The 24702-nt window shown below is 35.4% G+C and overlaps 1 protein-coding gene across 1 annotated transcript; it reads right to left on the reverse strand.

The window, feature by feature from the left end:
• Positions 1 to 561: 561 nt before the first annotated feature.
• On the reverse strand, positions 562 to 16164 carry LOC107160641 (C-type lectin domain family 2 member A). Its single transcript, XM_015507298.2, is given in 5 exon segments — positions 562 to 673; positions 1912 to 2015; positions 3495 to 3647; positions 9868 to 10161; positions 16156 to 16164. Coding segments are annotated over 5 exon segments (672 nt in total).
• Positions 16165 to 24702: the final 8538 nt, after the last annotated feature.

A 24702-nucleotide genomic window follows, 5' to 3' on the forward strand; every position in this document is an offset into this window, starting at 1 on the left:
TTTTTATAAAAAGTAAAAGTATTTTGTTATAGTAGACCAAACAAACTAAGACAGAATCAACGTCTTTCCTGGTACGCATTCCCTTGTTTTCAGGATATTGTTGAAGTAAATACCCATCCATGGGTGATTGTCTGGTAACATTTAAGCCAAGGACAGTATGGTTAGTATATTTTTTAACATTCACATGTAGAGAGCTCATAAATTTCTTTAACTATTAAGCTATAATCCTTAGTCGGCCTATCAATATAGATACTTTTAAATTCATTTTTCATAACCACCATTGTAGTCACAGTTCATCTAATTATTTATTATTGCTTTGATCTGATCTCTTATGTAGTAGAGTTAAAATATTTTGAAATTTGCACATATTGGGCACTTATGTATTATGAATTTATGAGGTTCTATGTATAATTTTCCATTTATTCATAAAATTTGGTTTCTTCTGTTTAATACTTGAAAAGCTGTCTGCTTCAAAACATAATACATAAAAAACAATTTCTGCTTAATTAGTTCTTTCCTTTACCTCAGAAGTAAGATAGTCATTTTCTAGTTTTCTATACTCTACAAATACTTAGGTATGCTGCAAATCCACTTGATATCAATTAATCCCCTGGAACTATGGACTCTATCAGCATTCAGGAATAAAAAGAATCCATCCCCTTTTATTTCAAACCTGAAAGGAAATAATCTAAGTCAGTTTGGGAGCTATATACATCTATAATCAAAAAGAAAATTAAGAACACAGTGATTTGAGACATATTTAAAAACACCAAGTTCCCAGAAAATATATTACCTGATATCATATGTTTTCACAAAAATTGGTTCAATAAAAGAAAATAAGACTGAATTTGGTATTTTTTTTTGAGTTATAATCTGTACTTCTATTCAGAACAATGTGGAGAAAAAGTGTACAGACAGATGAAGACAGGTTTATGTCCATTTCTTTCTTTGTTTTTTCGTTTGGTTTTGTTTGTTTTTAGACTGGTGGATTGAATCCAGGGGTGCTTTAGCTGTGAGCTACATTCTCAGTCCTTTTAAATTTTATTTTGAGACAGAGTCTTGCTAAATTGCTGAAGATCTTGCTAAATTTCTGAGGCTGGCCTCAAACTTGCAGTCCTCCTGCCTCAGACTCCTAAGTAGTTGGGACTACAGGTGTGCTCTGCCATGCTCGGCCCTTTTCTTACCTTTCCTTTTCCTCCTACTGCCCGCTCTATCTGTCTTGCTTCTTTCCTTCTTTTCCTTTCATTCTTCTATGTTATCTATCATTTTTCTATTTAGAAAAAGAATGTTTGCTAAATCAAAAGATCTCTGTAAATAAAAAAGTAGCTTCCAGGCATAAATTTAATGAATATTTTTATTTTACTAAAAGTAAAGAATAAGGTTCATATTTATTTGGTGTTGTTGAAATACAGAGAGTAAAACCAAAAGAACACATGTAATATAGTTTTTGTTAATTAGCCCTGTTGATATTTAAATTTTTTTATAACAAGTATGATATAACCAAGCTTTCAATATTTGTCTAATTGGCTGTCACTTTTCTGTCTAGCACTAACTTAAAAGATTAGGGAGGAATACATGGATTGAAAGAAGAGTCTTATACCCCTGGTTATTAGGAAAAATGGTATATAAGTGAGGAGGCAACTTTCATGCAAGGAACTGTTACAGAAATTAAAAATACTTAAAATTAAATTAAAGTTCAAATAAGTAAATTGCTTATAGTGGACACTGGATGAATTTTTAAAAAACTATGAGATTTGTTAAGAGGCATATGTCAGATTGGAGATGAAAGTTTTCATATGAAGGTCTCTTTAACACAGAAAAAAAAGATTTATTTTTAATATCACCATTCAAATTATTTAAATTTTTCTAGAACACAATAATAAAAATTTTCATACTAAATTTGAAGCTTACACAGCATTGAATGTGGTACCATTTGTCCATTTCCAAGACTCTCCCACTTTCCCGCTCAACCCAATGCAGTGCATGGAAGTTCCTGTATATTTCTTCAAAAATTCCTTTCACAAGCACAAGGTGTCATCCATTAGTTAATATTTTAGAGCACATTGTGGAATATGCTTCTCAACTAAATCATTTCACCTTTTAAAATTCACATTCTAAATTCTGATGTCTTCATTTTTTTCTAGCACAAACAGCACAGATATCTTTGAGATAATATTATCAGAACAATTTTTATTTCACTCTATCAGTTAGACATGTCTAAGAAGTTATATTTTAATCGTGTTATTGAAATTCTATAATCTACATGGCCTCTAATTATCTTCAAAGGCAATTTCCACCTCTTCAGAAATTGTGAGAAAAGCATATTTGACTTTTTTCTTTTTAAGTTCAAAGTCTAAGTCGTTGATATGTTCTAGTCACTAGGTGAATGACGAAGACCATGAACTGCAATGATGTTAAAACTACCTGGATGACAAGCTAGGGGTCTCAAAGGTTTCTACAGGAACTGGTATAGCCTGTTCCTGAAGGATGACAGGAACCAATGCTTCTATATTGTTTTAAGTGTGGGTGCCCTTCCATCATTTAAAGAAGAAGGGCCTGAAATTCCCATGTGAAAAGTGTTCTTTCTATACCAGAAGGAAAAGTAATACTCTTACATCATGAGTGGAGAGTTGAGGCTAAGGGAAATTTGTGTAAACAAACCTCATTAAACCTCCTGGTTACTTCCCTATCATATCCAAAATTTTTACCTCATCATATGTTCACAATATATTAAAGGGGAAAGGAGTAAAGGAAAGTGGCAGTACTGTTAAGAAGGAAAAACTCAGAGGGAAACTGCTTTGAGTAGATCCCATCATAAGAATGCCATTCGTGCTATATGTTTTCTCATACAATCTGAGATCAAACTAACTCCTGGGTAAATATGATTTATTACAATGGGAGATATTAAGTGGGAGTTTCAGGGTTTCCTCCATAATATCCTTACTATAGGACCTTAATCATTTTTGTCAGCTTTTCTTTACAAACCAACCAACCTCATTTCTTACTGTGTCCCTAAAGTCCAAGTCTGTCTGCCTTCTCTCACCTCTTCCATTTATTAATTCACTTACTACAAGTGCACATATCTCCTTCACATCCTCACCTCTAAGTTCCTAAACTCTAAGAGCTAAATCATTTTTTAAAATTCTAATTTCCAGAAAAGTTTTGGTGGAAGGCAAATGTAACTAAGAAATAATATTGCAATCTAAAAACATCCAATAAAGACATTTATCTATCTACACAGTAGGCACTGATGTTAAGACATGATATCACTAGGCAATTTGCCTGCATTCAAATCCCAGCTCACGCCTCTGTGCATGTGTGCTGTGTGTGTGTGTGTGCATGCACATGGCACTGGTTGAAGATTACCTGAGTTTTTATAAGTATTGTGTTCAGAACACTGTCTGACATGTATTGTCACACAATATCAGCTGTTATTGTTTTTATTCTCTCCTTGCAGAAACATAATCTTTGAAATTATTTAAAATTTTTCCTACCATATCCCTTTGTGTATCAATCTAAGCCGGTTTTGACCCCTGTGATCTGTAGTCTCTGTCACTGGCTGTCCAGTTTCTGATATCATCAGAAAAGTAGAAACACTTCTCTCCTACTGCAGTCCATTCCCCTCCACATGCCACAGTTTTAGAACATTTTGATATTACTGAAAAAAGAAAAAAAATATCAGATAAAATAAATCAAAAACTATTTCCACTCACTGTAGTGAATCAGTTTTGCTTTTTACTTTTCCTTCTCTGTTTAATCAAATGAACGCTTGAGCATGAAGATTTTCAAAGGAACATCAGCATTCTTGAGAATGACAAGGAAAATAAAAATCAGAACTGCTAAACACTGACATAATTGATTTTAAGTACTAAATTTAGTAAAGAGTGCATATGGAAAAGCAGGTTCTAAGAACTATTAGGCCATGGATAAGGAATCAAATTCTGCCTTTGGATTCTCTTTGTGTGTGTATGCACACACATGCTTATGTGTGTGTTGAGCCTATGATATCCAGAAGAATATTAGCATTTTATTTTTATAAATCTTCCAACAGATTACTAATGCCTTTGTTCTTTTTTTCCCTTTAACATGATATGAGAGTGAAGGAGTTCAGAGGGTGACACTCAGAACTTGACATACCTATTATATTAAATTAAAGAATCTGAAAAGTAGAAGATGCAAGAAGAAATATCCTGGGTCAAATGGATTCCCATGTGAAAAATGTTCTGTCTATACCAGAAGGAAAAGTAACACTCTTACATCAAGAGTGGAGAGTTGAGGCTAAAGGAAATTTGTATAAACAAACCTCATTAAACCTCCTGGTTACTTCTCAACCATATCCCAAACTTTTACCTTATCATATGTTCACAATATACTAATTTTCCCAATTAAATATGCATGTTCAATTCTGAGTCTTTGAGTCTTCTTTTTTTATGAAGATTTCTTTTCTGCATAAAATTTGTATGATATAAAAGTGGATGCTTTTCTCCTGTCTATCTCCATGTCAACTTAATTCTCATACTCAGCAGAAAAATCCTAAGATGGTAGAGAAAAACTTTTGATTTTCCTACAATAGAAAGATAGAAGAAAGGAAAAAAGGGAGGGAGGGATGGAAGGAGGAAGATATCAACAAACAACTATAAGTAATATAACTTACTCTCGATCCAAAAGAAATTAAAACAAATAAATGATATCATTGCATAAGATGATTACAATTTATGAGGCATCAGCACTAGACAAGTCTTTTGATCCTGATTCTGGAAGTTATTATGTGTGAGAATCAACTTACTCTAATCATTATATCTTTGTCTATAAATGGATTTCATAATTACATCTTTCTCCCAATTTTGTGAGAATTAAACATAAATAATAGAACATAGTGTATTTAACATAAACTCACTCTCAATGAAAAAATTATTGCTTTTTTTTAATCTGTTGATCATCTGAGAATTTAAGACCAATAAAGTTAAGAACATGATTCTACACTTCAACTGAGAACATTTTTTTTTGAAAAAGGCAAATATGATAAAACTTGAATTAAATTAATAAATACTTTTGAAGACAGCAAATCAGAAGCAACCAGCACTTGCCTGCTTCTCTGTGCATTGGAATCAAAACAATTGGAAAGCAACTATTCATTCAGGCACATGCCTATGGGAAAATGCTGAAGTACAATAGTGGACATACAGAGCCTTGGAGAAATCCAGACTCTGAATAGTGGAAGAGAAGGTGGAGATGATGCAAGATCTTAAATTATACTATGGGGCTATAGTAAAAACAATGGCATGGTACTGGTACCATAACAGACACATAGACCAGTGGAACAGAATAGAAGACACAGAGACAGACCCACATAAATACAGTTATCTCATGTTAGACAGAGGTGCCATAAATGTACATTGGAGAAATGTTAGCCTCTTCCACAAATGGTGTTGTGAAAACTGAAAATACACATGTAGTAGAATAAAATTTAACCCCTATCTCTCACCCTGCACAAAACACAACTCAAAGTGGATCAAGGATCTAGGAATTAGACCAGAGACCCTGCACCTACTAGAAAAAAAATAGGCTCATCATGTTGGTTTAGGAACCTATTTCTTCAACAAGACTTCAAAAGCATAATAAGTAATATATCAAGAATCAATAAATAGATGGTATCAAACTGAGAAGCTTCTTCAAAGCAAAGGAAACAATCAAGAATGTGAAGAGAGAGCCTACAGAATGGGAGAAAATCTTTGCTACCTTTATCTCAGATATAGCATTAACCTCCAGGATACATAAAGAACTCAAAGAACTTAACACCCAAAAAAATAAATAAATAAAGCCCAATCAATAAATGGGCTAAGGAATTGAACAGGTACTTCACAGAAGAAGAAATACGATCAATCAACAAATATAAGAAAATATGTTCAACATCACTAGCAATAGAGAAATGCAAATTCAAACTATGCTAAGATTGCATCTTCTTCCAGTCAGAATGGCAGTTATAAAGAATACAAGTAACAATAAATATTGGGAAGGATGTGGGGGGAAATGTCCATTCATACACTGTTGGTGGGACTGAAAATTGGTGCAACACTATGGAAAGCCGTATGAGGATTCCTCAGGAAACTTGGAATGGAACCACCATTTGACCCAGTTATCCCACTCCTCAGTGTACATGCAAAGGACTTAAAAATCAGCATACTACAGTGATGCAGCCACATCAATGTTTATAGCAGTTCAATTCACAATAGCTAAACTATGGAACCAACCTAAGTGCTCTTCAACAGATGAATGGATAAGGAAAATATGGTATATATACACAAATATTACTCAGCCATAAAGAAGAATGTAATTACGTTTTTTAGTTAAATGGATGAAACTGGAAATTATGATGCTAAGTGAAATAAGCCAATACCAAAAATCCAAAGGCTGAATGTTCTCTCTGTTAATGCAGATGCTGACTCACAATAGATGAGGGGTGCAGGGGTGGGGGGCTTGTTTTCACCAGATTGGACAGAGCAGAGTAGCAGGAAGGGAGAGGTGGGGAAGGGAATGAGAAAGACAATAGAATGAATCATCAGATGTAACTTTCTTATGTTCATATATGAATACATGACCAGTGTAACTCCACATCATGTACAACCACAAGAATGGGAAGTTATACTACATGTATGTATGTCAAAATACATTCTACTGTCATGTATGACTAAAAAGAACAAATACAAAAAATAGAGAAAGCAAGAAAGAGCTACAGTGCCACACTGTGCCAACATGGCAAAGGACAGGAACAGCAGAGAAAGAAGGGGACCCAATAAGCACAGCTGGCACAGAATTTAACATAGTGCAGATGGGAAGACTGAACACAGCTGGATCTGGGATGTGCATAACGGGCTGGCACTAGAGAAGTCCTTTGCACTTCCCAATCTATGCTCATAGTTCTGTAAAAATGAGCCATTTTGAGAAGGTTGCATCTGAACTTGCTGTTGTGCAAATCAAAAGCCTCTGCATTTTCCTACAGAGGAACCTACAGCAAACATGACTACACTGTCCCAGTGGACATCTACCTTGAGACCCAGTTTAGCCCCAGGGTAGTCCCACTGAAACAAACCCACTGAAAAATCTATGTAGTGGGAAACCAGTGAGTGACATGGAATGAAGCAGAACTTGCTTCCTGTTTAGGACAGACATACTAGGTGACTAGCTGAAGGAGTTCTGGGGACTGAGCAGGCATACATGGTTATAGTAGAAGCTATATCTTAGAAGGTGAGACTGGTGCTATGGATTGTGCTGGACTCCTTCTTCCCAGTGTACTCACTTCCCCTTCCTTCCAAGTGGGTTTCACAATGGGCATGTGACACAGACTCTGACTCAGAGCCTGGTGTCAGCACAACCCTGAGATTGCCTTGAGTAATCTTTTCAGAGTAAATTTCTGAAACTTTGCAGTTTGTATTATCTTATCCTGGTGAGCAGGGCAGTTGAGAGATATTCCAACTGGTTCCAGTCCCAAACTACTTCCACTGGTTGCTTGTTGAGGACACAGAAAGAAATTCTGATCAGCATAGGTAGGGAACACCCACTCTTGCCCATGTGAGTGGCCACTTTGGCAGAAACAAATACTTTTGCTTTTTATCAAGGTTTTCTTATCTTCATTATTTGCTGATTTGTATATATATTTTTTCTTTACTCTCTTCTCCTTTTAATATTTATTTTATTTATCTATTTTTCCCTGTTTCCTTTCTTTTCTCTTTTTGAATTTTCAAAATGTTCTTTGGCCTTCCTTTTAAATTATCTCAAAAAAAAAAAGTTACAGTAAACTTTTCTGGATCAATGATAAAAAAATAAAACTGGTATTTAAAAATGCGAAAAAACACCAAAAAGATAAGAAATCCTAATTATAACATTAAGAGAATTAAAGGAGGAAAAATACAACAAAACATCATAAAACAAAACCCCAAACAAAACATGATAAAATTTTTTAAAAAATAATAAAGCATAGTAAGGTATACTGTATTCACAAGGTCATGTCAATTGGTATAGGAATCACTGTAACCAGGTCTTCCAGTGGGAGATGACAGAAACTGGACTTAATTCCTACTCCAACACGGACAAGTAGGGATTTATAATCAAGGGGAAGGGTGGGAATCAGTGGATATAAAATTACTATAGTAATTTTATAGGGAACTATAGAAATCAAGGATAAACTGGCTAAACAGACTTGATAAGATTCACCATGACAAAATTTCATCAATAACCCTAAACTTTTATTAGTTCTGTCTTTGGACTTCATATGATAATTTGGTAGGAAAACTTTCTGCTGTAACTGATGGTCATGTTATTTAAAGTCTATAGAGGAACAAAGAGGAGTTTAATGCACTGGGAGAGGGGTATTACTGATAAGGAACTAGAGTGTTTAGTTTTTCTTTTCTGAAATCTGTTTTGTTTTATGGTTTTATACTGGCTAATGGCACATGCTTATTACCTCTGCTTTATAAAAGTGGAATGTGTGATGTATGGTCTCACCTACTATTTGGTACCTGCATCATCATAGACATTATCCACAATGAGTAAATAGAATGACAAAGGAGCTCCTGGTTGATGGAGCCTTCTACTGAGGTAGGCCAGCACTAGATCTGCATCCTGAACAACTGCCTAGTGGCTTCCAGAGAGTTCCATCAGGTGCTTTAAAGACACCAAGCAATAACAGCTCTTCCTTATTGTTTCTGTCCTCTATGAAGACCTGTGCTCTTACAAAATATAAGGACAGGTAAAGAAGGCATTAAAGTTTTTATCCTGCTCTATTATGGTATTGTTTCTAGAAGGCTTGGTAATATAACCTAAGTTTTTTAGAGAAACAAGCATACTATAGATGTGCATCTATTAAAAATTAAAACATTTACTCAGGCATTTTTTTGGTGGGAGATACAAGGGCTGAAGGGTTATTAAATAAATACTTAAATGCATGACTCCAAAGTTTTTAAGAATATAAGCAAAAGCAAGAACTAGAATTACCAGGGGAAAAAGATAAACTAGACGTATTTTTGTAGGGGAAAAAGAATCTGAATGTTCGTGAAATGTGGAGGAGAAAAAGGAATTAATTTAAATCAAAATGATTAATTTCAAATCTTTCATTTTAATACATTTTGGTCTAATTTATAATGTCTAGTTCCACCATATATGTTTTCCTGTTTGGCTTTGGATATCTGAGAAAACAATAGAAGACACTGCTTTCTGCCTATCCTTACCATTTCATCCTCTGTTAGCATTCTCCTCTGAATATGAATACACCTAGCAACATCTATCATTTAATCTATGCTAGAAATGTGATTAATTCCACCTGTAGCTGATGAATGTTTTCTGATGTATTTTTCAAGGCAAACATCGCCAACAATAATATATATTGAAAGTTATGCAAATAAACAGATGGATAGACCAAAAAAAAAAAAAAAGACATACAAGGTCTAAGTAGTACAGAGTTTATGAAGAATAGGAAACAAAACAGAAATCCACCAGGGTCAGAGGTATACAGTTAATTTCTCTTGCTCAGGCTCAGGTTTCCCCTTGATGGGTCTTTAATGGTTCACCTAAGTTCAAGTGGAGAAGAACCATTCTTCTTTGTTAACCAAACATGTCAAGGTACAGCTGCTTCTCTTTCCTATGGTAGCTTCTGAGTTCTGACTGCATTAGCTGAAGGTACCTCCGGACATTGGCATCTTTAGGCTGCCTATTTGACAGCAGCCAGTAGGTAGTGCTGAGCCTGGTCATAGTCCTGCAGATGAAGGACTACCCCAGCCTGATACAAGGCCTTCTCATTATCAGGCTGTCCTTTAAAGACATTTGGTGTCTTAAAAGCACCTGATGGAAAACTCTGAAACTTTCTGACTGTACTGTCACTCGTTGGTAGTGCACTAGCTCCATCTGAAGAAGACAGGCAACTAGATTGTTGTAGCAGTCTGTCTGGGTCCTGTGCAGGATGTTTTCTCGTTCAGGTTTGAGAGCCGGGCCTTGAGGTCCTAGATTAGGTAACCAAAAGTGAAGACTTGGATCCAGACCCCGCAGCTGAAGCAGAGCTCCAGCTGCATCACAGTACTTCGCCTGCCAGTCATGCTGGTTCCCTTCCTCTTGGTAGAGCTGAGCCTCCTCCTGCAGGCGTTTCTCCAGAGCTCTTGGTCGCCCACTGTTCTTATGGAATTGGGAAGTGAAAGAGCACTGACACTCTGGGCTTGGAATCAAAACACTTGATTTAGGTAGTCGACTTAAGAAAGCAGTTGCTTTCTCTTCTCCAGGAGAGCCCCTGGGAGGGAAGCTTTGCTTGTTTCTCCACCCCCACGGCCAACACTACCTCTCTGCGGTCTTTTTTCGGTCTCCAGAAGTGCAGGAAACTAGTTAGGAAAAGGATGTGAGAATAATGAGGCCAAAGATTAAATGATTTCCTAAAGAAGCAATTCGGGGGACAGAGACTTCGCGAAAAACTAAAGGCCATGCGAGGGAACCACAGGCAGGATCCTTCCTCCTTTCTTATGGACACACCCCCTGACCTGGAAGAAAAAGGGAGTAGGTGGTGACAGCTGCTAAAAACACAAGAGGGCTTCCCTCCATCCCAGCTCTTGATTTGTCCTATTCAACAGGCATTTGTTGTTGTCTGTGCTTAAAGAATGGGGGAGATAAAAGACCAGCAAATAACCTGGCCACATGTAAACATTGGTAGGGGTCAAGGGAGGAAGGCTGAAGACCTGTTCTAAAAATTCACCTCTACAGTAACAGTAAAAAAGCAACAAAAAGATTGTAAATACAACATCTACTAGGGAACTTGGTATTTGTTACTCTTTGCCCTTTCAGACCACACATTAATGATAAGAATGGAAGAGTAGCCACAGAGGGTACATTCTACATACTCTGCTATCTACAATGGAACTGCCTGATCTATTAGAGGAACACCACTCTAGTAAGAACTTCAGTAAAAGTGGGACCCTTGGGCTCTGACACAGTATACACTATGTCAAAACCCACTAATTGCAGCCAAAGAAGAAATACAAAAATTACACTATGAAGTCCAGTCAGAAAGGTTGGGGACATATCCAGTGATAAAAAGTCCCGGAGTTCAATCCCCAGCACAACAACAAACAAATAAATAAACAAACAAACAATAAAACTGTTGTTGGGGCAACAGCTGAAGACATTACTAGAATTGAGATAATTTAGGAATACATTTGTTTAATTCAACCAGAAATTGACTAAATCCAAGATGGGGAATTTGTGTTCTATTCTGCATGAAATTATGGTCATTAACCTTTTTAACCTATAAAAGTACCTTTTGAAAACATCTTTATTGCAATATAACACCCATACCATAAAATTTGTCCCAAACAACTTTTTACATTTGTGCACTCATAAGTCTTCCCCAACTTACAAAAGACTTCCACTTAAGTAAAGGCTTCAACACTTCTAAACTGCCTTGGATTCTGGTTTTTCCTTTCTCTACTTCTTTCTTATCACCCCCCAAAACTTACTTGTTCTGTGTCCAGCTTTTATACCCATCACCTTGTAGCTCTGGTCTAATCACAGCAAATGTGTTAATTGCCTCAGATCAAGAGGAGTGGACTAGAAAGTTACTTATGTGCCTCACTTAGCACAGTATTGAGCAACCTTTTATGTTAAATAGGACAATTAACTAATCAAAGCACTTTCCCAGTCCAGGAAAAAATACTGAGATTAATTTCAGATAAAGGTAGGCAGACTTGCTAGCTTAGGGAAGCAAACAGAAAAATATTGACTCATTCATAACAAGAATATCACAAAGTGAATCATGTAAACACCACAGACCTGTCATTTAAAACATTTGCATCACTTCTCAAATTTTCTTATTTCCTTTTACATTCATTTTCCTACCTGACTTTGATCCCTGGCTTTATGTCAATAGTTTGACCTATCCTAGAATTTCACCTAAATGAATTAGAGAGTGCGTGGTGTCTATCTCTGGTTTATTTCATGTATGATAATGCTTTTAAGATTTACAGAAATCATTGTACATGTAAGTAGTTAATCCCTTTTTAATTTTTAATGGTATTCCCATTGTATGTTTATATCTGACATAGTGAAATATTTCTTATTTCTAGTATTTGACTATCACATAAGAAGCTGCTATGCACATTTCATATTATTTTGTCAGAGTATACTTTCTTTTGGATAAATTCATTTATACAATCACTATGTCATATGGTGTTTGCTTTATAAAATCTGTCAAACTGTTTTCCAGAATAGGTACATAATTTTCAGTTCTTTAACAATGTGTAAGATTCCAAATGTTGCACACCTTCACCAATGTTTGTTCTTGTCAATCTCTTAATTTTAGATATTTTAACAAATGTTTTTTCACTTTTGGGCTTCTTTTAGTTTATATCCTCTAATTATTAATCATGTTGTGCATATTTTTAATGTATTTATCATTCAGATATCTTCTTTGGTGACATGCTCATTCAATACTTATCCATTTTTAGTAAGGTTGACTAATATTCAGTTGCAAGAGTTCTTCAGGAATTGTGGATATGAGTTACCCATTCTATACATGTTTTACAAAGGTTCTTTCCCAACCCATGGCTTCACTCTTCATTTCTCACTGCTTTAATTTTTGAATATAAAAAGCTCTTCATTTTAATAAAGACAAATCAACCACTTTTTTCCCCCAAAGTTTGAAATTTGAGGACTTCTCCATCTAATCTTTACCTATCTCAAGGCAGAAAGACTTTCCCCTTTGTCGTTTTTTGTTTTCTGAGAAATTTTAAAGTTTCAGCTCTTCCATTTAGATTTTTTGATTCAACTTGAGAAATGTTCTACACATGATATGAGATAAATAACAATGTTAATATTTTAAAAATATGAACATAAAATTATTTCAAGACTATATGCCAAAAAGGCTATTTCATTTACTCAATCATTTGTTGAGGAATCTGAGGCCCATTTCTTGGCTCTATGTGGGTTTCATTAATACCTTTTCAGTTCCTATGTCAATGCCACATGATCTTGTTATAAAGATTTATGTTAAAACTTGAAAGCAGGAACTTTTTAAAACTTTTTTCAAGATATTTTATTTTTATTATCCTAAGGCATTTTCCTATTTTATAAGCTTTAAACAATGTTAAAAAAAAGCCTGCCAAGATATTTTTTCAGGATGCTTTGAATTTATAGCTCAATTTGGTAAAAATTGACATTTTAGTGACATTCAGTCTCCACCACAAGCAGGGTTTTTCTTTCATTTATTTGGACCACAACTAATTTGTACTGAACAATGTTTTGTAGTTTGTAGTAAGTTTTGCACATACATTGTTAATTATATTTCTAAATATTTTCTATTTTTATTTCAGTGCAAATGACAGTTTTACTTTTCAGTTATTACAGGAAATAGAAATGTAGTTGATTTTTGTGTACTGATTTTGCATCTTGAAACTTGGCCAAAATGTCATTCCTTAGTTCTATTATCTATTTTGTAGATTCTTTGTAATTTTCCACATAAGGATTTATGATGTTTGTGAAAATTATATTTCAACAAAGCCTGTATTTAGCCTACTAACACATTTTAGACACTACTAAATCCCAGTGGGTACAGAGAATGAAAAGATGCTGACAAGACTTGCTTTTGATGATGCTAAACATAATTTCTATTTTTTCTATCCTCTTTTCTATATTAATTAGAAATCTATAATGTGCATGAGAACTAAATTTCAAATGTGATTCCATCATTTAATATAATCTTATTTAGATAAGGTTTAATTTGCTTGTTTATTTAAGAATATTTGATATAAAATATTCACCATTGAGGGGTAAAATATTTAGCATAGTTTATGGTATAAGGTAATATTCAAAAGAGCATCTCTCATTATGTTAGTAAACAAAAAAAAAAAAAGGAGGAAAAGAAAGTTAGGTTAAAACAAAAGATTAAAGGATAACAGAGATTTTTAACAATGGCCAGAGGCTAACCCTTACTCTCTATTGCTCAAACACCAGCTTACGTATTACCTGGAATTTAAATACTAGAGCTTCTAAGAATCCAGAGAAAACTCCATGGTTCACTCATGTCAGGAGGTCTTCTTTACTCACATTCATCTTCATCTCTGCTCATGTTCCTCTTGCTGACTCAAAAATCACAAACCCTGACTCCCTCACTATTCTTAGAAACAGCAGCACAAATTCAGTTAATGTGATTCTTCAGTTCAGTAATTTGATTAAGGGTCCAGAGAATTACAAGGAGTTGTCCATGGTTCAGCCATGAACTTTATTTCCAAGGTATCTGGTCTCTGATGGCAATACAAAGTCCCTTTTCAATCTTGGGATATTTTTCACATGGGCCTTCTTTGAAAATCTTAAATAAGGTAGGTAGTATTAAGGCAGAGTGAAACTTTGTTAATGTTTGCCTAGTGCTGCATCTCTGTTATTTCTTTTAGGCAGATTTAACTGGATTTCAGGCAAGCAGAGCCATCTTTCACTCCCTTCCCTTTACTTTCCAATCTGTTCCATTAAGGCTTTGCTAATGGGTCAGTGCCAACCAAGACCACCATTATACCCGTAGTCCAGAGCACCAACTGTGTTGGTCTAACCCACATCACACTAAAACTCAACTTAATTTCTAGACTTCTTAACAGTTATTTAGACAAAATTAATTTTTATTTAAATTTTCATCAATCATCTTAAAACATATGTTTAGTGGGAAATAAAATGTATCTATATGAGTTCATAATGCATAAAAAGGATAGTTTTTCTTATTTTCCATATGGAAGAACTCTAAAGACAGAAGCTTTTTTTGCTGCAAATATATTTTTTGTTTTTTTCACATTTGGCGCTATTCATGACTCTCTTATCTATGTAGACACAATTACCATTATCTTCAATTTTGTACCTGCAACAAAACAAAGAAATTTTTATTTATGGGACCTTAGGAAAGATAACCAAGCACAGCCTCAAACACAGAATATAAACTTTGGTAACCATGTTTCCAAATATGCATTACAGAAGGAATAGAGGAAGTTGAACAAGCAGTTTATTTCCTCATATCAGTCTCCAGATACTACCTCAGGGCTCTGATGATGGTAAAAAACCACACTGTTAACTTCACTTCCATAACAACACAGTGCAAGTACCTCAAGTTGTCAATAACATAGAAAACACTGTACATCATTTTATGAGAGCCTGAATTCTTCCCCTTATGCTTTAGAATACTAATAAGTCAATCTAGCCATCTGGAGATGATGCAGAGGCAGAGTGTAACTGACATGTCACTGAACAAACTTCCATAGTATATCCAATGCTAAAACAGAGGCTCACTTGGCCACTCTGCAACCATCATCACAGTGAAACAGGTATTCTTCATTTGATGCAGTATGATGTGAAAGCAATTGCAAAATATCTACAGAGGGTTTTCTAAATTCATATTTTTAGATCACATAGAAACACATATTAAACTTCACAATTAAAATAATAGAATGGTGAATTATGATTTCTCCCTTTAATTTCTGGTTATAATTAGCACTGGTGCCTAGATCTAAAATATGTGTATATCCATCCCTCCATAGCCTCATAAATATTTTAAAAGTTCATAATGTATTTTAAAAAAAGTTTTCTCTAAGCTGTGGACCTCCAGTATGGTGAATTCCAAAATCCATAGATATTCAAGTTAATTATATAAAGTGGTGCAGTATTTGTCTATAACCTAGGTGTATCTTCCCAGACTTTAAATCAGCTTTATATCAGTTATACTATCTAATATGGTATAAATGCCTTGTAAATAGTTATTGTAATGTATTGTTTTGTGGAATAATGACCAAAAATCATGTCTGTTCATGCTTCATACTACACAAAATTTTTTGTCTAGTATCTTTTGGTCTTTTTTTTTTTTTTTTGGCTGAATCAATGGATGTGGAAACCGGAAACCGCAGATGCAGAACATCAGCTGTGTAGCCCTTCCTATGTGTTCCCTAGTGCCATCTGAGAACTTACCAAAATATTATGGGCTGATGCAGGGAGCTATCTATGAACCATGTGTGGACCAAAGTGATGTTGGAGCCATTAGGTATCAGGAACTCCCAGTGGGAACCTAATGGTTTGAGAATGCTTGGTTCAGGTGGTGTCCTGCCTACCTTAAGGCTCAAGTTCTAGCACAGCCTCCAGGGGATGGGTGTGGCTTACCTCAACCATCCTCTTCACTACAAGACCCCTGCCACACCAAGAAGCAAACACCAAACTAGACTCCTCCCACTTTGAAACCTTAGAGCTGCATTGATGTACTCTCCCTTAAATAATCAGAGCCTTTTCTTCAGTTGTTTGGGTTCCAGCTCCTATCAGGACTGGAAGTCCCATCAGACACTCCTCTTTCCATATCTAATTTCTAGATCTGTATTTATTTCTTACTGATTATTTTAGAATTTTTATTTGCCATGTGACCCACATCTTCTGAGCAGAAACCGACCCTGTCAGGATGCTGGCCACCTTGTTATGGCTGAATTATATCTCCTCCCCAACTCCAAATTTCATATATTGAAGCCCAAACCTCCAGTACCTAGATAAGGTAACCTTATTTTGTGATAAGGTTTTTAAAGGGATAAATAACTTAAAATGAGATATTTTGGGTGGGCCAAATATGGCAGTATGTCTGATGATCTCATAAAATAATATAATTTTGACACAGACTTGAGTGTACACAGAAGGTAATCTGTGAAAGACACCCAGTGAGAAGGCCACCTTATGAAATTCAAGATGAGAAGCCCCAGAAAACCAACATTTCCCACAACTTCTTGTGGACTTTTAGCATCCAAAATTAGTAAAAAGCCTAGCCTGTGGCATTTATTACAGTAATCCTAGCAAAGTAACACACCAAATTTTACCAACTAATAAATTTGATTTCTTCATTTAAAAAATAGGACTATATATACTATATAACATCAGGTTAAATTGTCAATTTTTTTCAGGAAAATGTCATAAATATTAGATTTTTTTAATCAGAAAGTTTATGTCACACTTTTTTATATTTTCTCAAAGCTATAAACTTTATTATTGGTTATATTATTGCTCTCAAGTTATTGTGTATTTTTACCCCAAATTTGATGTAAATATAATGATCAAAGAAGTTTCTCTAAAACTTCTCATAACTTCTTTGTGTCTTATATATAATATAATGTCTGACATTTTACGTGTATGCTGCTGAACAAGTACCTATCACAAGGTAGGTGCTCAGTAAATGGTAACTACTGGTTCCTCTATGGAGAGCACCTTGTCCTTCCAGTCTGAGGTTGGAGAAATGTTTAAATGTTTACAAAACAAAAATGGAATCTAAGGGTATAATTGGTTCTTCAGGATAAGGAATATAAAGTTCTAGAATTTTAAATAAAAGTAAACAGGCAAACACATTTAAATGCTGCCCCCCCTCCAAAAAAAAAAAAAAAAAGCAAAAGGCAAAGTTTCAAGTTTAAAGAGATAAGGATCAAACTACTTGGACTTCCATCTAGTTTAGGATACAATGACATTATGACCCACGTGTAGGGTACAATTCGATACAATATTCACATCTGTGTGTTGAATTCAATACAATTCAACACACAGATGTGAACATTGGTATTTTAAAGGCCAGAAATGTGTCTGGAGTTTCTCTTTGGCATCTATTTTTTGAGGGCCTATTGTGGAATGCTGTGGAGGAAACTATAGAGGTAGCTGCCAATGAACTCAGAATTCTTATCAAGTGTAACTCAATTAATAAATGTTATTAAAGCTTACCATTGTTTGTATACACTCCCATCTGCCCATTTCCAGGTTTCACTATCATTGAGTTTGTTCAGTCCTATCCAATATGTAGAAGGGGGCTTCAGTATTTGCATCAAAGTTTCCTGTTACAGAATACAGAATGTAATGTATATCTCCTACTTTTCTTATTCTTACTATATAAAATGCTATTGTCTTTGTCTGAGTCCACTAGACTCTCTCCATATCCTTACCAGGGTTACTGCAATTGCCTGATGACATAATTCTCTTGTTTTTGTATTTGTCATTCAGTAGCCAGTCTCACCACAGCAAAGAAAATAATTCTTGTGAAATTGAAGTCAGAGCACATCACACTTTTACTGGTAATTTGATATCTCCATATTTTCCTGTGAGCAAAGTCTTTACAATAACTTACAAGACCCTACTGATCCACGTTCTCATTCCCTTTCTCATTTTAGCCGTATGGACTTCTTCAGGAAAATGAAGTGGTGACTGGCTGTCACCACTCTGTTCCTTGAATGACCTGGGCATGCATCTACCTGAAGAACTGTGCTCCAGCTGTTTCCTTTTGCTGGAGACCTTATCCACCAGATACTCCCTTAACTACCTTCGTTACCTGCTTTACATATTGACTCCATCATCAGCTCAATGAGCTCTGACCTTGCCTTCAATCTACCCAATTAGCTAACTCATCATACCTGTTAATTTGTATACTTTCTGCATAAAACTTACTACCTTCCAGCATGCTATATAATTTAAATATTTGCCATCATTGTTTTTCATTGCTTGTGTCTTCCACTGGGATGTAACCTCCAAATGGGCAAAGATCTTTGGCTGGCTTTATGGACCAACATATCACACTGTACCCATACACCTACCATATAACAGCCACTCAATACATTCAATCAGATTAATCTTACAAAGGAGATATCTAACCATTTCCTTTGGGAAGTTGAACTTAGCCAGAGATGCGTAATATATTTTGCAGCTTTCCTGGCTGTTGCTCCAAGAAGTTTCATATTCAGATAACAAGAAGCAGTATTTATGGATTCGGTTCCAGCCTTGTGGACATTTATTTAAGTCCAGTGAGCATGACTTATCTTTAAATATCTTTGTAATTCCAACTAAAATTAACAGGATGATATAGGAAAAAAATGAAAAACAAGTGTAAGAGGAAAAATCTGACCTTCAGCATAAAAGATTCTTATATATTTCAGACTGATAAAATATATTTTACTTTCACATTCAGTTTGAAAGATTTAACTTTAAACATCAACTCAGATTGATGTTTGAGTTGAGTACTGAGAACAATTAAACATCAAGAACAGAGAATGAAAGAAATTTGCACTGGAGAACGAATATCTATGTGTAACTTATTACAGCAATAACAACATCCAGAAACTTTCCCTCCCATTTTTTCATATTACTGGTATTTCCCTTATTCATTCATTTCATTTCTTAAATATTACTGTGCTGTCTGGAACAAGTTTCACTGTAAATAAGTTCCTCTATATTTATAACCTCAAAGAGCTTGTTTTCTATCAGTGAATTAACTGAGACTCAATTGTCTTTCAAAGACAGCATTTTTCCAGAAGTTGAAGCTGTTTCTTTGTCTTTTGTCCTTAAACAAAATGCATTAGAAGGAAAAAATATGCTGAAATTTTATTAAATTTTTACTGCTTACTTTTACTCTTTACTGTAATAGATAGATGAAGTTACTTAAGATATAACTTAGAGAAACAAGATTTAAAGCTTCCCTTACACACAGCTGAAAAAAAAAATGAATGGCTCATACTAAAAACTATGAATAGGAGGACCCTCAAATGGAAGGACCAACTAGCAGTGCGGTCCTACTTTTGGATACCTGGCATGAAAGCCAAGTGAAAATATTATGGTCATTGAAATTATTTAAAAGTATTCGATTAAAAATTATTTTTAAATGCCAAGTTTAAATTGACAACTAATAAAAAATGTGTATTTGATCCAAAATCTGGATCACCAGAGAGCAGTTTTCTCATTCATTCACTAATTTATTCAATCTTTCATTTATACATTCAACAAATACCACTTGAGAATCCACAATACCATGGACCCTTTTTGTAGCTCTAAGAATACAATGACAAATATAACTTTAAAACATCCTTGATTTTATAAAATTTACATATCTGAATTATATGCATTGTCCTAAAAGAGGATCAGGATTGTTGGTAGAAATAGTTACAATTTTAGTGCAGACGTCAGGATAGGGTTAAATGGGAAGGTGATGAGCAGTAAAGGCTCAAAGCGAGTAGGCTAGGGAGGCAAATGCATATATAAAAGAAAATCATCTTTCTAAAACCAATAACTGAAGTAAATGTGCCTGGCTGGTTCACCAAATAGTGAGAATATCCATGTCCCTGTGGACTGAGTGAAGAGAAGCAAATGGTATTTGAGGAGTAAGGTGGTGACTGGATCCAATAAGAGCACAACAGAACCTTTGAAGGAATTTGTCTTTACTCCAAGTGAATGAAAACCTACTGCAGAGTTTTGAACATATCTAATTAGGATGTTTAAAATTTTATTAAAAACAAACTCTAGAGCTGTTGTGGTAGTGCATGCCTATAATCCCAGCAACTCAGGAGGCTGAGGCAGGAGGATTTTGAGTTCAAAGCCAACCTCAGCAACTTAAGGAGGCCCTCAGAAACTTAGCAAGACCCTGTCTCAAAACAAAAAATAAAAAGGGCTGTGGAAGTGCTCAGAGGAAACATGCCCCAGATTCAATCCGTGGTACCAACAAAACAAAACAAAACAAAAACAGACTCCAGAATTGTATTTTCGAGTATGGAAGCTTGTAGTCACATGTTGTTTTTGAGTACTTAAAATGTGTCTGGTCCCAATTCAGATGTCCTGCAAGTATAAAATTTATACTGAATAAACTCAGAAAAAAAGAAAAGGTAAAAGTCTCATAAATAATGTTTATACTGTTACATGGTGAAATGCTATATAAGGCTAAAAGAAAATATAATTTCAATGACTTTTACTAATTTCCTTTTTGTTCTTAGTGTTGCTTCTAGAATTGTAAATTACATATGTACATGTAATGACTTGCATTATTTTTGTACTGGACTGTGTTACTCAAGGAGATCAAGGATGGAAGAGGGAAGAACATTAGAAAAGAAATGATGGCTAGGTGCTAAGCAAAAAGTTTTCAGACTCTGTTTATAGTTTGAAAGACTAGGCAGATTTTGCTGATTATATTTGGAACATGAGAAGAAAAAGAGTTAAAAATGATTATAAGGGTTTTGGGTTTTAAAATTAGAAGGATAAATTTACTATTTTCTGGGATGAGGAAGATCACATATAGAGGAGGTTATGGAAGAGAGAGAGATTAATATTTCAACTTAGACAATGTTGAGTTTTAGATATTTATATGGAAGCCAAGTAGGCAGTTGGACTTAAAAAGTTTGGCAAGAATCCCAGATTGGAGATGTATACTGGGGTTATTTGTGTGGTAAAGTTCTAGTTGAGAACACCAAGGGTACAAGGGTTGGAAAAGAGGGGATTCTCTTCAAGGACTGAGCCCTGAGCCGTTCCAAAGGTAAAAGGTCAGGAAGAAAAGAGAGAACAAGTTAAGGAAATGAATAAAGAACAATAAAGTGGGTAGGAAGCAAATGCAGAGAATATGTTATTTTGTAAGCCAAATGAAGACATTATTTTTAGGAAGGAGGAGTGCCAAAGACTTGGATAGGTTCAATAAGATGAAGACTGACAGTGACCCACTAGATTTAGCAATACTGAAATCATTGGCAAACTTGAAAGACAAGTTTGGTGGGGGGAAGTGGATGGGGAGTGGAAGCCTGATCAGAATGAGTTTAATAGAAAATGATAAGGGCTCAGTGTGTAGCCCAATGGCCAAGTGTGTTCTAAGCATGAACGGGGCATGAGATTCAATCCCCAGCCCAAATATAGGAGGAGAAGGAGAGGTGGAAAGAACAGAAGAAAAAGGAGAGCAACTAGTGCTATACCTAAGCTTTATAAATATTTATCAAATGACTGGTTATTCTAGAAGGTAGAGCAGGGGACTAAATTTGAAAAGCAATTAAATATCCTGGCTTATAGAACAGTTTCTGATTTCAGCTATTTAAAATTAGGGAAGAAAAAATATAGTCATTGGTTTCAGACTGGATCAATAATCATACAATTGATATTTTTTAGCAGAAATTGTTAACTTACATTTTTTAGGAAATCTTAAAATCCCCCAAAGAAGGAAAGCAAGGGTTCCACATGCCAAACTTGAAAGGATTATCATTTTCTTTTTTACTATACATAAGGGAAACAAATGTCATTATCTTTTGGAGGAACACAAGCTAATCTCTCTTTAGTATGTTCTCCTGTCCACAGCCCAGTAAATAAAATATTAGAAAATGCAAAAGGGTAAGATGTTACAACTCCTCAGCAGCAGCAAACTCAAAAGTGCCTTGGCTCCACTTTTTGGTGTCATTTTGTGAAATTATGCTATTCATTCTCCTACCTAGATTCTAGGACAAAACCAGAGTTTCCTCCTGAGGCAATTTAATGAAATGCTGTTTTTTTTTTTCCAAGGGGGACAGGGGTAAAGTGAGATGTATTCCCCCTTTTTAAAAAAGTATTTGTTTTATTAATGTAGACTGCTTTCATTTCATTTCAAGGTGCTTGTAATGGGCAATACCCTCCGCTGCCCCCACCACAAATGCTGAGGTTCCAGGCAAAATCAGGAAAGGAGGCTGGGGATAATCACAGAAAGTGCATTTCTGAGCCGGTGGACAAACTGTCAACTCTCTTACCCATCTGGTTCGTCTTGGGCTCCTCAGCTATCTTATTCTCAGCCTCTTCTCCCCCTGCTTCCAACCCATTTGAAGTTTCCATGATTGCAGAGGCTGGAATAATCCTAGGAATAAACTGATAACTGCTAATTATATTTGTTGATTACAAATGCAAGAAACAGGGCCGAGTTTTCTCAGAGGGTGGCGCCACAGCAAGAATGTATGAGAAACAGTGCTATGGTCTAGTAACCTCTGCTCAGTCCGGCACACTGGACATTAATCATTGTGACCCACAGGTATTTCACCTGTTCCATCCTCACAGGGAAAAATACTTCGGAGACAGTAACGGCAGCTGGCCAGCACCAACGGTAGGTACACCTGTCCCAGCAGCGATGGCTCAGCCGCCTGGGATTGGCTGGCTCAGCGCAGTGAACACTGAGAATTCAATCTCTGATTGGCACTTATCTCGCACCTGATAACTGGTCCAAGCAGAGGATGGGTATTCTCATTCTTTTTTTTTTTTTTTCTTCCCTCTTTTTCCTTAAACTTCTTTATACAGTCTCCTTAAAATTTTAAATCTGATAGTAATATAAGATATGAGCTAGTAATGTTAACAATAAACATCCTTTTGCACCCTACTGTAGATCTTAACCTCACCCCATTTTTTATTATTGCGTTTTCTATTTTTTAAATATTTTTTCTGCTACGGTTTTTGGTTATTTATTTATTTATTTATTTATTTATAAACTCTGAGTTCTAATTTTACCTACCTGCTTAGTTAAATTTGGGGAAATAGACCTTGTTTGTGTAGTAACTGAATTAAGGTTTGTTTTTGATCTAGGCAGTCTTCACTTTACACATTAGTGCAGGATGATAAAAATTGCCAACCATTGGCCCTCACTATGATTACTTGGGATTGACCTTAAACTATTCATGTGGGGAGAAATCTAAGTCTCAGAATGAGTTTAATGGAATGAAAGAATACAGTAAATTTCTAGGTGTTCACAGAGAACTATAGTTCTTTAAAAACTTCAGACTTACGTATTTTCCTATCCTCTGGTCCCCATTTATACAGTCCTTCCATCTTCATGAATGTGGCTAAGGATTATGGGTTAGTGGTTCTTCCATGACCATAAACTTGGTAATGTCATTTCCTATTAGGTAAGAAGAAAGACAGTCAGAACCTTAAGAAATATTCCAGTTGTACAAATTAATTTTTAACATTATGATGTTTTCTGGACCCTCGAGTTTGTGTTAAAGAGTTTTTATTCTCTATTTATTTTATTAACTCTTACATAGGGAAATATTTGCTGATACTCAAAAGGTACCACATATTTTAAACCTTGAAATCATTGTATATACCCATAATTTTTCCCATTTGGTCATGTTTTTATAGTACTAGATTTTCAGAATGTGTATTTAAATTTTTTAGACACAAAGAAGAAAAAATAATATTATGCAGAGCTACATTTAGTGGGACTTAGACTTCAACTCCCTTGAGATGCAGTAACCAAAACTAAGGAATATACTGGCCTAGCAGGGTCTCGGTAGCTGGCAGGTAAAGATCTGAAGGTAGGATGAAGGCCAATTAGCTGCCTGACCATCTTCCCTTGTCTGGCCTCAACTCTCAGGACTGCTGCACAGACCCTGTGGGGCACTTGTTTCCCACCATATCTCTACTTTCTTGATGATATAAGGGAAGGGAGAGGTAGGTGCTACCAGACCAAGCCTCTTATGTATAAAAGTACCCATGCTTCGGTTTTGTGTCATTGTTGTGGCAGTCTCAATTTAGAACTTTGGCTTAAAGTTTCTTCTACATGAAAAGACTGTGCAGAAACCTCAGTAGCTATGTCCTTTGGTTTTATAGTTTGGATCTTGAATGACCTGTCAAGGCCCAGGTGTTGAAGGCTTAGTCCCCAGGGTGGTGCTAGTCAGAATGTTGTAATTTATGTGAGTTGGAAGGTCTTTAGGTCACTGAGGGACCCTTGAAGAAAGAGTTTGGTGGACTCCAGGCCCTTCTTTCTGTTTTTCCTTGCTGGTCATGAAGTGAATGTTGTTTATTTTTGTGTTTTCACCACACATATTCTTTCCATGATGTACTACCTTGCCATAGTCCCAAAACTACGGGGCCAATCATTTAAGGACTGAAACCTCCAAAACTATAAGCCAAAATAAAACTTTTCTCTTTATAAGTTGATTA

This window comes from Marmota marmota, unplaced genomic scaffold (assembly GCF_001458135.2).
Source record: "Marmota marmota marmota unplaced genomic scaffold, marMar, whole genome shotgun sequence".
NCBI lineage: Eukaryota > Metazoa > Chordata > Mammalia > Rodentia > Sciuridae > Marmota > Marmota marmota.